This window comes from Mugil cephalus, chromosome 19 (genome assembly GCF_022458985.1).
Source record: "Mugil cephalus isolate CIBA_MC_2020 chromosome 19, CIBA_Mcephalus_1.1, whole genome shotgun sequence".
Classification (NCBI taxonomy): domain Eukaryota; kingdom Metazoa; phylum Chordata; class Actinopteri; order Mugiliformes; family Mugilidae; genus Mugil; species Mugil cephalus.
The window spans coordinates 697336-712094 of record NC_061788.1 but is presented as its reverse complement, the minus strand read 5'-3'; the positions used below and the strand labels follow the sequence as shown (position 1 = coordinate 712094).

Sequence of the window (14759 nt, the reverse complement as noted above, 5' to 3'; positions counted from 1 at the left end):
TGGTTTACATGTCGTCATGAGTTGGTAAAAACTTCCTGTTCTCTCTGAACTCATCTGGATGTTGTAACTGCAGCTTAGTCTCTTCCTGTAAATTCTCTGAGAGCCTCCTTCATCCTCTCAAAGTCACTCAAGACCTTCTGACTCTGATCAACTGACTGGATGATGACGTCTCTTAATTTCTGATCCTCTTCAGGAGACGAAGTGTCTCTGAACGCAGGCACAATCGCTGCCAGTACATATTTTATTCTGTTCATCATCATCACCACAGCTACATCCAAAACTCCTCCACTCGTCTCCTTCAGGTCAGAAACTCGTCTGAGCATCTCCTTAAACTCCTCCACGTCTCTCAGAGTGATTTCAGTTTGAGCTTCAGCTGATTTTTGTTCCAGTTGTTCACATGTCGTCTTTATTTCCTGCAGAGTCTCTTTCATTGGTTCAATGATCTTCTTCAGTTCTTCTCCCAGATCTTCTACCTCCTTTAAACGTTCGATCTTTTGTCTATTTCTTGTGATATTTGTGTAGACAACAGCTGCAACTGCACCAACAGCAACAGCAGCAACAGCAACAACAGCAGCTAAACTCAACCCTTCACTTATTGCAGCTGCCATGATCCCGAGGACTGCAGCAGCAACACCGATCCTTCTGTGTCTGTCGTTCATTTCCTCGTCCAGATCCGGTTTATCAGCGATCGTCCTCATCTTACTAACAGTCTCTCTCGCCTGTGATTCACTGAGGTCAAACTGTTCAGTGAATAAAGTTGCATCATCAGTCAGTTTTTTTTTCATTAATTCAGATAACTCTGGTGGCAGTTCTTTGCTATTTCTTCTTCTTCTTGGTTTTGGGTCCATGTCCAGGAGGTTTGTGTTGAGATGTTTCCTGTGTTGGAGACAGAAAGACGTCAGAGAGAAGCTGCTCTGAGCTGATGTCCTCCCTTCAGTCCGTTGGTTCTTACCTGTTGGTCCCAGCAGCTCTCAGTCGTCTCTCATCAAAGTGTTGGAGCTTCCTGCTTCACTTCATAGATCACATCATCTCAGAGTCGACCCCCAGACACCTGTCAGTCACCCACAGGGAGAACAGGAAGTGACTTTCAGAATAAAGTCCAGCAGCTGCTGACGGTGTTGACGTGTTAATGAAGCAGCAGCTTCAACATGTTTTATTATCATCATACAGATCATTAGCTAACTCCTCTCATCCTGGAGCTGCTGCTCACACTCACACTCTCACTTTACTGATCCACATGCAAATAAAACATAAATAGTCCTGAAAACCTCAGTAAAAACAAGAAAGAGCTAAAGCTACTGCCACCTACTGTCCAACCAGCTGCAGTCATCGACCAATAATCATCAGATTCATTAAAGCTAAGAACCTCGTTATGTCGCTGACTCTCTCCTCAGTCTGAGGTGAAACAGGTTTGTGTTACTCACTGTGTTTAGAGGACGACGACAATCAGGAGGAAACTCTTCACGTCTTCGTCCGTCTCAGTTTAATGCTGCAGCTAATTCACTTTTAAAGAGGAACCGGAAGATTCTGTCAATCCTTCGAGCTGAAACTCTTCAGTTGTTGTTTACCTGTCGTCTCAGGTCAGGAAGGAGGAGTCTGAAGCAGCCAATCAGAGAGCAGCCTGTGGTCACCTGATCCTAAACATATGGACTATGTACCAGGAAAGAAACAGACAATCTAATTATATAACTCTTGAACTTTGTCTTTATCTTTCTGAGGTGAAATCTGCTTTAGACACAACAGGTAAAGGTGTGGCTGGAAGGGGGTGGGGCTTATAGTCATGTGATTTCCCAGAGACCAGTAAAGTGACAGATCAGAATGAACTGATTCTTTTTCTTGTGGCTTCACTCCAGTTTCCTTTCGTCTCAAACTGAGCTTATTGTTCTTAGTGATTCACAGACTGAGACAGAGTTTAACATGAAGCTGATTTATTTCCAGGTTGAAACTAAACAATCAATTATTCCACCAGTTTAACCTTTAGTCTCCAGACTGCTGGAGGTTAAACTCAACTAAAAACACAGAATAAACCAGGACTAACTACAGAATCCAGTTCCAGACTCTGGTCTCTATGGACCCTGGTCTCTATGGGTCAGACTTCATTGTGTCTGATTAATTAATGATGAACTAAAATATCTTCTAGATCAGAGACTAGAAACCACCCTGATAGTAATGACATCATTCTGATCATCCACCAACCCCTGGACTAGACCTGGACCAGACCTGGACCAGACCTGGACCCAGAGTTCCTAGAAACACCACAGAGCTCACATGTTCTCCAAAGGTTCTAGTAGAACCAGGTCCACTCTCCATCTGGACATTTTTTCGGCGTTGGCCGATGTGCTCAGGTGAGCTCGGGGTTTGACGGAGACGCGTTGAAGCTGCAGTGATGACCTTCTTAGGACACCTTTGGATCAAAGATGAAACTAATCTTTAAACCTGAGCAGCGTCTGTGACTGAGCTGTCCCACGGGGACGAGGGGGACACGTTGTCTGAACTGTGTCCGTCTGTTTTCAGGCCAAACAGTTCGGCTGGACCCAGGGTCGCTGGCCCAAGAAGAGCGCAGAGTTCCTTCTGCACATGCTCAAGAACGCAGAGAGCAACGCTGAGCTGAAGGTGAGTTCAGGGTCCACCGACAAATCAAAACCTCTGACGCTTAAACGTAGAGTAACTGGTGCTGATGAACATGTTAAAGCTCATTCATGGTCTGTGGGAAGTTTCTGTCACAGAAGATTCAGACACGTGAACCTTGGCTACGCTCTGAGTCTCCAAGTGGTTTCATTCTGGAGGAGTCAAAGTTAGAACAGTTAAAAAAACAGGTTAACTTTTATCAATGAGACATGATGCAGCGTTTGTTCAGACTCTGATTGGTTCATGAAGCTGCTCCGTCCCATAATAAACCACCAGAACAGGCCAGAACATTTAACTTGAACTATAACTGTTTAAAACCTCATTTCTGACCTGATTAGTTTTTCCTCTAAAGAAAAGAAATGATTGAACAGTAGAACATCTGATCTCTGCTTCATATTAAGATGGTTTTTACATTTTAAAAAGGAACAAATATTTCTGAGCTAAACGAGCTGAGAGGTTTAGAGATAAATACACGAGATGAATGTGAGTTGGTTTAAGTGTCTCGTTAACGTGGATCAGATCCTGATTCCTGAGACTCGCCTGGAGCTGGTCGCCTTTGTATGAACCATGAAAAGACCTGAATGATCTGAGCGATGAGTCTCTGGATGAGTCACGTGTGATGGATTTATTCATTCAGTCTGGATCAAAGATCTGAACGTCTACATGTGGTAGAGGTTTGATTTCTCTTCTGACTCCAGATTCACTGAGACGCAATTATTCACATTTTAACTGTTAAATGATTTGGTTCTAAATGGACGAAGAATCTAGAGCAGAAATCCTCTTTATTTACAAGAACACGAGGCTCCATTTAAGATCTTTTACCTTTAAGAGACTGTTCCTTTAAATGTTTACACATTATAATACAAATTAACAAACGTACGCTCCCTGGCCACTTTATTAGGTACACTAGTGAAACCGTCCGGTTCTGAATCTGGTCTCATGAAGGTTCTGGTTTCTAAAAGTTCAGAGACGTTGATCCAACACATGTTCCTCATCTTATTCAGAGTGGAGCTCTGCTTCTAACCAAATAAACTTCAAGATTTAAATACGTTTCAGTTATTTACTGACGGGATGTGAAGCAGCTGATTGGTTCCTTCTTTAGACTCTGATTTATTTCAGATTTCCTCTTCAAAATAAAAGTCTTTAGGGTCAGATTTATTATGAAAAATAAAAGCCGTCTAACCCGTGTCTCTGTCTCTGGTCTCAGGGTCTGGACGTGGACTCTCTGGTCATCGAACACATCCAGGTGAACAAGGCCCCGAAGATGAGGAGGCGCACCTACCGCGCCCACGGCCGCATCAACCCCTACATGAGCTCCCCCTGCCACATCGAGATGATCCTCACCGAGAAGGAGCAGATCGTCCCCAAACCAGAGGAGGAGGTGGCCCAGAAGAAGAAGGTACGACCTCTGACCCCTGAGAGCGGACACCGTGACGTCCAGCGTTGCACTGATGACCTCTTAGGACACCTTTGGATTAAACATGAAAACAAAGCGAATGTTTCTGAGCGACGCTGAAGCCGAAGCTGCAGCTTCTTCCGGTTTCATCCAGCGCTTTAATGACGACGTCTCTTTTCTCTTGGTCTCTGCAGGTTTCACAGAAGAAGCTGAAGAAGCAGAAGCTCATGGCTCGGGAGTAAATGTCAATAAAACCCTGGTTTTTGTCACAAGACTCTGAGACTCCGCCTCACGTTTATTTTCCTCTGCTTCAGTTTTCAGATGAAACAGAAATAAGAGAAAATGTTGAGGATATTTATGAGGTAGAAAATAAACTAGAAGAGGAAGCGAACGCTGCAGTGGCCAGTTTATTAGGTACACCTGCTGCTTAAAGCAAGTCTCTAATCAGCCAATCAAATGACAGCAGGTCACGTGTTAATCCTTCCAGTGAGAGATCCACCACAGGGGGGCGCCACTGCTCATTTATTCAGTGTGTTTTGAATTAGGTCAGTTCTACACAGTCCAGTGAGATTCATGTTTGTACCTGCAGACAGTAGTAAAAGAACAAATATAAGTGAGAAATAAACTACGTAGGTTACAGGTATTTACAGGGTTTTATAGATCAGACGTGTGAATAATGTATTAAGATAGAAACTCAAGCCAACGACAGTGAGAGGTTTATTTACATGTAACGTTACTTTGTCTTTATAAAGAACATTACTAATATGTTATTACACTTTATTTAAATGTATTAAAATCTGTGAAAAACACTCGGATGATAAACCTGGACTGAATTAATGGAAGTTAACAGAATGAATAAAATGGCTTTGTGACAGAATAATGGATTTTTAAATGTTATTCTATTTAACAGATTCATTGCAGCAAACAGATGTTTTTATTCTTCATGTGTCACTTTGCCTAAAGCAGCAGGATCTTACAGGTAGATGTGAATCCATGATCCACAGATAAACGCTGCAACACGTCTCCTTATAAACTATGAACAAAGACTCGTGTGACTGGAGCCTGTACATGTTTATTCATATGACCTGATACAAGTGATACAGCAGCTGATGGTTGATTGTGTCTCTACTGAACATGATCAACATCAACACAGTTTGATCCTGTGTCTCATTTATTGGACTTTTATTAAAACTATTACAGTTAAACAACACAACCACACTATTATAGTTCAACACAATTAATTCATGTATTTACAACTCGCACTTAATCATGGTTCTATTTGCAAAAAAAAAAAAAAAGTAAACTGTCTTTAAAAGGGATTCAGACTTTATTTAAAGCTACATCCATGATTATTACAAAGGTGAGTTACAGCAGTATGAAGTTAGCCTAGCATGTTAGCACGACATGTTGAGATAACATTTAACATTAATGGTAACACTGGCTGTGATATTAGCATGCTAACATGCGTGCTAACTTAAACTCTGCTGGACACTTTCTCTTCATAGTCTGGAGGTTTGACGGATGAAGGAAGAACATGATTGACGGACATTTGAGGCAAATCTTCGGGATATCGCGGGACAGAACGTGGCGTAAATGCGGCTGATGCTGGTTTTTCTGTGTGCAGAGTTTGGCACTAATGTGATCTCACAGGACTAGTTTGTTGTTATCAGCGTGTTCGTTAATTCCTCTGGAAAAAAACACCATACGACTTCTTGTTGTGATTTAAGCTCTTTATTCATAGATGTATTGGACCATAGAAATACATGCGCATGGTACTTGTCTGTTCAGTTTGTCCCAGAAAAGGATGATTTTCAGTAGTTTCACATCTTTATAACAGTTTCAACATAATGAATGTGATTGGTTGGCTGCAGGTGGGAGGAGTCGTGGTTCAGACTTAACTGTCCCATCGTTGGTGGACGGTCGGTCCTGACCCCTGGACACTCAGGTCCTCTAGTCTCCTGGGACAGCGCAAACTGAGACAGAGTTGGTTCAACATGAAGCTGATTTATTTCCACGTTGAAACTAAACAATCAATAATTCCACCAGTTAAACCTTTAGTCTCCAGACTGCTGGAGGTTAAACTCAACTAAAAACAGAATAAACCAGGACTAACTCCAGAACCATCAGGTCCATGTTCTTGTGTCTATGGACCAGAGCAGGAGGAACCTGACAAACAAACATTAAAACAAATGTGGTTATTAAAGGGCTGTATGTTCAGAGATCGTTTATGGTGGAGGATGTAGGTGACTGGACACTAAAATCCCATTTAACCGTTAATTTGGAGAAAGATTATCTGGACAACAAAGACATAAATCAATACAATACCACACATGCCCTAAAGTACAGTTCTAAACAACTTACTTATTAATGCATCCACTCAAATTAAAGTATCTCAAGTCTTTCTTGACACCAAACAAATGCATAATGATCTGTTCAAAGGAAATACACAAAGTATGAGGATGCATAGCCTTTAGGTACAGCTCAAAGAACGAACAAACCATCTAAAGCTAGAATAGACACTTCCTGTTTGAGGCTAAACTCCTCCCCTTTTCTCAGGCATAAATGTCAATCTCCACCTGGAAGGTGCTTAAAAAGCTTGAGATTTTTAACAGTGGTTCTTATTCACTTTGTCATGAACTCATCCATCAGCGCCTGGACTAGAACCGAGGCCCATATTCCACCTAGAGACGAACAGAGTCAGATATTATCACTGATGCTTCAAACACGTCTTTATATTTAGTTGGTAAAAACTTCCTGTTCTCTCTGAACTCATCTGGATGTTGTAACTGCAGCTCAGTCTCTTCCTGTAAATTCTCTGAGAGCCTCCTTCATCCTCTCAAAGTCAGTCATCACTATCAGACTCTGATCAGCTGACTGGATGATGACGTCTCTTAACTTCTGATCCTCTTCAGGGTTTGAAATGAAAGTTCCTCCACTCGTCTCCTTCAGGTCAGAAACTCGTCTGAGCATCTCCTTAAACTCCTCCACGTCTCTCAGAGTGATTTCAGTTTGAGCTTCAGCTGATTTTTGTTCCAGTTTTTCACATGTCGTCTTTATTTCCTGCAGAGTCTCTTTCATTGGTTCAATGATCTTCTTCAGTTCTTCTCCCAGATCTTCTACCTCCTTTAAAAGTTGCTTCTTTAGTTTATTTATTGTGATGTTTGTGTAGACAACAGCTAAACCTCCACTAATAACAACACCAAGAGCTCCACCAACAACAGCAGCAGCTAAACGAGACCCTCCAGTAAATGAAGCAGCCGCAATCCCAACTACTGCTGCAGCAGCAACATCAGCGGTTGGAAACTGCCGATCTCTTTTCTCCTGAATCTGTTTCAGTCCTTTAGGGATCGTCCTCATCTTACTAATAATCCATCTCATCCATGGTTCCTTGTTGTCAAACTGTTCAGTGAATGAAGCTGCAGCTTCAGACAGTTTGTTCATTAGTTCAGAGAAATCTGGTGGCAGGTCTCGGCTCCATCTTCTTCTTCTTCTTCTTCTGCTTCTTCTTCTTCTTGGTCTTGGGTCCATGTCCAGGAGGTTTGTGTTGAGATGTTTCCTGTGTTGGAGACAGAAAGACGTCAGAGAGAAGCTGCTCTGAGCTGATGTCCTCCCTTCAGTCCGTTGGTTCTTACCTGTTGGTCTCAGCAGCTCTCAGTCGTCTCTCATCAAAGTGTTGGAGCTTCCTGCTTCACTTCATAGATCACATCATCTCAGAGTCGACCCCCAGACACCTGTCAGTCACCCACAGGGACAACAGGAAGTGACTTTCAGAATAAAGTCCAGCAGCTGCTGACGGTGTTGACGTGTTAATGAAGCAGCAGCTTCAACATGTTTTATTATCATCATAAGATCATTAGCTAACTCCTCTCATCCTGGAGCTGCTGCTCACACTCACACTCTCACTTTACTGATCCACATGCAAATAAAACATAAATAGTCCTGAAAACCTCCAGTAAAAACAAGAAAGAGAAACTCTTCAGTTGTTGTTTACCTGTCGTCTCAGGTCAGGAAGGAGGAGTCTGAAGCAGCCAATCAGAGAGCAGCCTGTGGTCACCTGATCCTAAACATATGGACTATGTACCAGGAAAGAAACAAACAATCTAATTATATAACTCTTGAACTTTGTCTTTATCTTTCTGAGGTGAAATCTGCTTTAGACACAACAGGTAAAGGTGTGGCTGGAAGGGGGTGGGGCTTATAGTCATGTGATTTCCCAGAGACTAATGAAGTGACCGATCAGAATGAACTGATTCTTTTTCTTGTGGCTTCACTCCAGTTTCCTTTCGTCTCAAACTCAGCTGAATGTTCTTAGTGATTCACAGACTGAGACAGAGTTTAACATGAAGCTGATTTATTTCCAGGTTGAAACTAAACAATCAATTATTCCACCAGTTAAACTTTTACTCTCCAGACTGCTGGAGGTTAAACTCAACTAAAACCACGGAATAAACCAGGACTAACTACAGAATCCAGTTCCTGACCCTGGTCTCTATGGACCCTGGTCTCTATGGGTCAGACTTCAGTAACACTGTGTCTGATTAATTAATGATGAACTAAAATATCTTCTAGATCAGAGACTAGAAACCACCCTGATAGTAATGACATCATTCTGATCATCCACCAACCCCTGGACTAGACCTGGACCAGACCTGGACCAGACCTGGACCCAGAGTTCCTAGAAACACCACAGAGCTCACATGTTCTCCAAAGGTTCTAGTAGAACCAGGTCCACTCTCCATCTGGACATTTTTTCGGCGTTGGCCGATGTGCTCAGGTGAGCTCGGGGTTTGACGGAGACGCGTTGAAGCTGCAGTGATGACCTTCTTAGGACACCTTTGGATCAAAGATGAAACTAATCTTTAAACCTGAGCAGCGTCTGTAACTGAGCTGTCCCACGGGGACGAGGGGGACACGTTGTCTGAACTGTGTCCGTCTGTTTTCAGGCCAAACAGTTCGGCTGGACCCAGGGTCGCTGGCCCAAGAAGAGCGCAGAGTTCCTTCTGCACATGCTCAAGAACGCAGAGAGCAACGCTGAGCTGAAGGTGAGTTCAGGGTCCACCGACAAATCAAAACCTCTGACGCTTAAACGTAGAGTAACTGGTGCTGATGAACATGTTAAAGCTCATTCATGGTCTGTGGGAAGTTTCTGTCACAGAAGAATCAGACACATGAACCTTTGCTACGCTCTGAGTCTCCAAGTGGTTTTATTCTGGAGGAGTCAAAGTTAGAACAGTTAAAAAAACAGGTTGACTTTTATCAATGAGACATGATGCAGCGTTTGTTCAGACTCTGATTGGTTCATGAAGCTGCTCCGTCCCATAATAAACCACCAGAACAGGCCAGAACATTTAACTTGAACTATAACTGTTTAAAACCTCATTTCTGACCTGATTAGTTTTTCCTCTAAAGAAAAGAAATGATTGAACAGTTGAACATCTGATCTCTGCTTCATATTAAGATGGTTTTACATTTTAAAAAGGAACAAATATTTCTGAGCTAAACGAGCTGAGAGGTTTAGAGATAAATACACGAGATGAATGTGAGTTGGTTTAAGTGTCTCGTTAACGTGGATCAGATCCTGATTCCTGAGACTCGCCTGGAGCTGGTCGCCTTTGTATGAACCATGAAAAGACCTGAATGATCTGAGCGATGAGTCTCTGGATGAGTCACGTGTGATGGATTTATTCATTCAGTCTGGATCAAAGATCTGAACGTCTACATGTGGTAGAGGTTTGATTTCTCTTCTGACTCCAGATTCACTGAGACGCAATTATTCACATTTTAACTGTTAAATGATTTGGTTCTAAATGGACGAAGAATCTAGAGCAGAAATCCTCTTTATTTACAAGAACACGAGGCTCCATTTAAGATCTTTTACCTTTAAGAGACTGTTCCTTTAAATGTTTACACATTATAATACAAATTAACACACGTACGCTGCCTGGCCACTTTATTAGGTACACTAGTGAAACTGTCCGGTTCTGAATCTGGTCTCATGAAGGTTCTGGTTTCTAAAAGTTCAGAGACGTTGATCCAACACATGTTCCTCGTCTTATTCAGAGTGGAGCTCTGCTTCTAACCAAATAAACTTCAAGATTTAAATACGTTTTAGTTATTTACTGTCGGGATGTGAAGCAGCTGATTGGTTCCTTCTTTAGACTCTGATTTATTTCAGATTTCCTCTTCAAAATAAAAGTCTTTAGGGTCAGATTTATTATGAAAAATAAAAGCCGTCTAACCCGTGTCTCTGTCTCTGGTCTCAGGGTCTGGACGTGGACTCTCTGGTCATCGAACACATCCAGGTGAACAAGGCCCCGAAGATGAGGAGGCGCACCTACCGCGCCCACGGCCGCATCAACCCCTACATGAGCTCCCCCTGCCACATCGAGATGATCCTCACCGAGAAGGAGCAGATCGTCCCCAAACCAGAGGAGGAGGTGGCCCAGAAGAAGAAGGTACGACCTCTGACCCCTGAGAGCGGACACCGTGACGTCCAGCGTTGCACTGATGACCTCTTAGGACACCTTTGGATTAAACATGAAAACAAAGCGAATGTTTCTGAGCGACGCTGAAGCCGAAGCTGCAGCTTCTTCCGGTTTCATCCAGCGCTTTAATGACGACGTCTCTTTTCTCTTGGTCTCTGCAGGTTTCACAGAAGAAGCTGAAGAAGCAGAAGCTCATGGCTCGGGAGTAAATGTCAATAAAACCCTGGTTTTTTGTCACAAGACTCTGAGACTCCGCCTCACGTTTATTTTCCTCTGCTTCAGTTTTCAGATGAAACAGAAATAAGAGAAAATGTTGAGGATATTTATGAGGTAGAAAATAAACTAGAAGAGGAAGCGAACGCTGCAGTGGCCAGTTTATTAGGTACACCTGCTGCTTAAAGCAAGTCTCTAATCAGCCAATCAAATGACAGCAGGTCACGTGTTAATCCTTCCAGTGAGAGATCCACCACAGGGGGGCGCCACTGCTCATTTATTCAGTGTGTTTTGAATTAGGTCAGTTCTACACAGTCCAGTGAGATTCATGTTTGTACCTGCAGACAGTAGTAAAAGAACAAATATAAGTGAGAAATAAACTACGTAGGTTACAGGTATTTACAGGGTTTTATAGATCAGACGTGTGAATAATGTATTAAGATAGAAACTCAAGCCAACGACAGTGAGAGGTTTATTTACATGTAACGTTACTTTGTGTCTTTATACAGAACATTCTACTAATATAATGTTATTACACTTTATTTAAATGTATTAAAATCTGTGAAAAACACTCGGATGATAAACCTGGACTGAATTAATGGAAGTTAACAGATTAACAGAATGAATAAAATAGCTTTGTGGCAGAATAATGGATTTTTAAATGTTATTCTATTTAACAGATTCATTGCAGCAAACGGATGTTTTTATTCTTCATGTGTCACTTTGCCTAAAGCAGCAGGATCTTACAGGTAGATGTGAATCCATGATCCACAGATAAACGCTGCAACACGTCTCCTTATAAACTATGAACAAAGACTCGTGTGACTGGATCCTGTACACGTTTATTCATATGACCTGATACAAGTGATACAGCAGCTGATGGTTGATTGTGTCTCTACTGAACATGATCAACATCAACACAGTTTGATCCTGTGTCTCATTTATTGGACTTTTATTAAAACTATTACAGTTAAACAACACAACCACACTGTTATAGTTCAACACAATTAATTCATGTATTTACAACTCGCACTTAATCATGGTTCTATTTGCAAAAAAAAAAGTGAACTTTGTCTTTAAAATGGATTCAGACTTTATTTAAAGCTACATCCATGATTATTACAAAGGTGAGTTACAGCAGTATGAAGTTAGCCTAGCATGTTAGCACGACTGTACAATAGCAGCGTTAGCAAAGAACCACAAAATGGAAAAATAACAGTGAAATGAAACATTAATATTAACACTGGCTGTTATACAAATATGTTATACACATATTATACATACAAACATGCGTGCTAACTTTACACTGTGTGTATGTGACAGTGCTGGACCAGACCTGGACCAGACCTGGACCCAGAGTTTCTAAAACACCACAGAGCTCACATGTTCTCCAAAGGTTCTAGAGAAATAGAACCAGGTCCACTCTCCATCTGGACATTTGTAGACGAACAGAGTCAGATATTATCATCAATGGTTAGAATAAGTTCATATGTCGTTGTGAGTTAGTAAAGACTTAGTGTTCTCTCTGAACTCATCTGGATGTTTCTGTCTTTTCCTCCAACTGCAGCTCCGTCTCTTCCTGTAAATTCTCTGAGAGCCTCCTTCATCCTCTCAAAGTCACTCAAGACCTTCAGACTCTGATCAGCTGACTGGATGATGGCGTCTCTTAACTTCTGATCCTCTTCAGGAGTTGAAGTGAGTCTGAACACAGCCACCAGTAAATCTTTCATTCTCTTCATCATCATCACAACTACATCCAAAGCTCCTCCACTCTTCTTTTCCAGGACATTTACTCGTCCGAGGATCCACCTAGACTCCTCCACGTCTCTCAGAGTGATTTCAGTTTGAGCTTCAGTGGATTTTTGTTCCAGTTGTTCACATGTCGTCTTTATTTCCTGCAGAATCTCTTTCATTGGTTCAATGATCTTCTTCAGTTCTTCTCCCAGATCTTCTACCTCCTTTAAACGTTGCTTCTCTAGCCTTTGTTTTGTGATGTTTGAGTAGACAACAGCTAAACCTCCACCAACAATGACAACAACAGCAACAACAGTAGCAGCAACAGGATTAGCAGCTACAACACCAATGGCAGCAATGACAAGAGAAACAATGGCAGTAAAAACAGCTCTAATAGCAATAGCAACAAGAGCATCAATTGCAGCTTTAGAAGCATCTTCAACATTACGATGCTTCACCAAATTAATTACATCTACCTCTTCTCCACGAGCGGCAACAGGTGGAGGAGGATCAGCAATGGTTTCAGGAGGATCAGAAGCAAATAAACTCATCCCTTGAATAAGCAGAAGTGTAATAATCCCAAGTATTACACTAACTACACCGATCATTCTGTGTCTGTCCTTTTTCTGCTGCATCACTCTCAGTCCTATAGTGCACATCGCCATCCTTCTAACAGTGTCTCTCATCTGTGGTTCATTGTTGTCAAACTGTTCAGTGAATGAAGCTGCAGCTTCAGTCAGTTTGTTCATTAGTTCAGATAAATCTGGTGGCAGTTCTTTGCTCCATCTTCTTCTTGGTCTTGGGTCCATGTCCAGGAGGTTTGTGTTGAGATGTTTCCTGTGTTGGAGACAGAAAGACGTCAGAGAGAAGCTGCTCTGAGCTGATGTCCTCCCTTCAGTCCGTTGGTTCTTACCTGTTAGTCCCAGCAGCTCTCAGTCGTCTCTCATCAAAGTGTTGGAGCTTCCTGCTTCACTTCATAGATCACATCATCTCAGAGTCGACCCCCAGACACCTGTCAGTCACCCACAGGGAGAACAGGAAGTGACTTTCAGAATAAAGTCCAGCAGCTGCTGACGGTGTTGACGTGTTAATGAAGCAGCAGCTTCAACATGTTTTATTATCATCATACAGATCATTAGCTAACTCCTCTCATCCTGGAGCTGCTGCTCACACTCACACTCTCACTTTACTGATCCACAAGGCAAATAAAACATAAATAGTCCTGAAAACCTCCAGTAAAAACAAGAAAGAGCTAAAGCTACTGCCACCTACTGTCCAACCAGCTGCAGTCATCGACCATTAATCATCAGATTCATTAAAGCTCAGAACCTCGTTATGTCGCTGACTCTCTCCTCAGTCTGAGGTGAAACAGGTTTGTGTTACTCACTGTTTAGAGGACGACGACAATCAGGGGGAAACTCTTCACGTCTTCGTCCGTCTCAGTTTAATGCTGCAGCTAATTCACTTTTAAAGAGGAACCTGAAGATTCTGTCAATCCTTCGAGCTGAAGCAGCCAATCAGAGAGCAGCCTGTGGTCACCTGATCCTATGTGTTTTGATTACAGCCTATGAAACAGACAATTTGTTTATATCAGTGCTGAATGTCACAGTCTTTCTGAGGTGAAATCTGCTTTAGACACAACAGGTAAAGGTGTGGCTGGAAGGGGGTGGGACTTATAGTCATGTGATTTCCCAGAGACCAGTAAAGTGACAGATCGGGATGAACTGGTTCTTTTTCTTGTGGCTTCACTCCAGTTTCCTTTAGACTTAAACTCAGCTGAATGTTCTTAGTGATTCACAGACTGAGACAGAGTTTAACATGAAGCTGATTTATTTCCAGGTTGAAACTAAACAATCAATAATTCCACCACCAGTTAAACCTTTAGTCTCCAGACTGCTGGAGGTTAAACTCAACTAAAAACACAGAATAAACCAGGACTAACTACAGAATCCAGTTCCTGACCCTGGTCTCTATGGACCCTGGTCTCTGTGGACCCTGGTCTCTGTGGACCCTGGTCTCTGTGGACCCTGGTCTCTGTGGACCCTGGTCTCTGTGCATAGGTCAGACTATTTTAACAAAGTTGCAGTAAGGCTGATTCAAAAAAATGTTTTAAATTCATTTAAAAAAACAAACAAAAAAACATTAAACGAATGTAAATAACACAATGTGAACATAATTTTTTTCGAATCTGGTACAGCTTCACGTTAATTTATGCCACAGAGCTCAGATGTTCTCCAAAGGTTCTAGTGAAACAGAACCAGGTCCACTCTCCATCTGGACATTTGTAGAGGAACAGAGTCAGA

At 42.1% G+C, this 14759-nt stretch overlaps 3 protein-coding genes, 1 long non-coding RNA gene and 4 other non-coding genes across 10 annotated transcripts in view; 6 read left to right on the top strand and 2 right to left on the bottom strand.

Annotated features, from left to right (window-relative positions):
- Positions 1-2220: 2220 nt before the first annotated feature.
- On the top strand, positions 2221-4298 carry LOC124996455 (60S ribosomal protein L17-like). The gene is made up of 4 exons (XM_047569486.1): positions 2221-2345; positions 2515-2613; positions 3836-4027; positions 4219-4298. The coding sequence occupies exons 2-4, from the start codon at positions 2578-2580 to the stop codon at positions 4264-4266; spliced, it is 276 nt and encodes a 91-aa protein (XP_047425442.1). The 5' UTR covers positions 2221-2345; positions 2515-2577; the 3' UTR covers positions 4267-4298.
- Positions 2379-2445, top strand: LOC124997166. Its single transcript, XR_007110926.1, has one exon. It is a non-coding gene; the product is annotated as a small nucleolar RNA SNORD58 (small nucleolar RNA).
- On the top strand, positions 4072-4139 carry LOC124997171. The gene has a single exon (XR_007110931.1). It is a non-coding gene; the product is annotated as a small nucleolar RNA SNORD58 (small nucleolar RNA).
- Positions 4299-5083: 785 nt separating the features above from the next.
- LOC124996459 lies at positions 5084-14086 on the bottom strand. Its single transcript, XR_007110852.1, has 3 exons — positions 13996-14086; positions 7657-8078; positions 5084-7580 (listed from the first exon to the last, which is right to left on the bottom strand). It is a non-coding gene; the product is annotated as an uncharacterized LOC124996459 (long non-coding RNA).
- LOC124996458 (60S ribosomal protein L17-like) lies at positions 8673-10741 on the top strand. Its single transcript, XM_047569488.1, has 4 exons — positions 8673-8798; positions 8968-9066; positions 10288-10479; positions 10671-10741. Exons 2-4 carry the CDS (start codon positions 9031-9033, stop codon positions 10716-10718), a joined length of 276 nt encoding a protein of 91 aa, XP_047425444.1. The 5' UTR covers positions 8673-8798; positions 8968-9030; the 3' UTR covers positions 10719-10741.
- LOC124997165 lies at positions 8832-8898 on the top strand. Its single transcript, XR_007110925.1, has one exon. It is a non-coding gene; the product is annotated as a small nucleolar RNA SNORD58 (small nucleolar RNA).
- On the top strand, positions 10524-10591 carry LOC124997170. The gene has a single exon (XR_007110930.1). It is a non-coding gene; the product is annotated as a small nucleolar RNA SNORD58 (small nucleolar RNA).
- The window catches only part of LOC124996453, a 4075-nt gene continuing 1113 nt past the window's right edge, over positions 11798-14759 (bottom strand). Inside the window, exons 1-4 of one of the 3 annotated variants that reach the window (XM_047569483.1) lie at positions 13844-14087; positions 13621-13622; positions 13370-13468; positions 11798-13293 (exon numbers count right to left, since the gene is read on the bottom strand). In XM_047569483.1, the coding sequence (XP_047425439.1) occupies positions 12225-13265 (1041 nt within the window). In that variant the 5' untranslated portion in view covers positions 13266-13293; positions 13370-13468; positions 13621-13622; positions 13844-14087 and the 3' untranslated portion in view covers positions 11798-12224. Of the gene's footprint in view, positions 13294-13369; positions 13469-13620; positions 13623-13843; positions 14088-14759 lie in introns of those variants that run through there. The other 2 variants (XM_047569484.1, XM_047569482.1) reach the window with 2 other exon arrangements.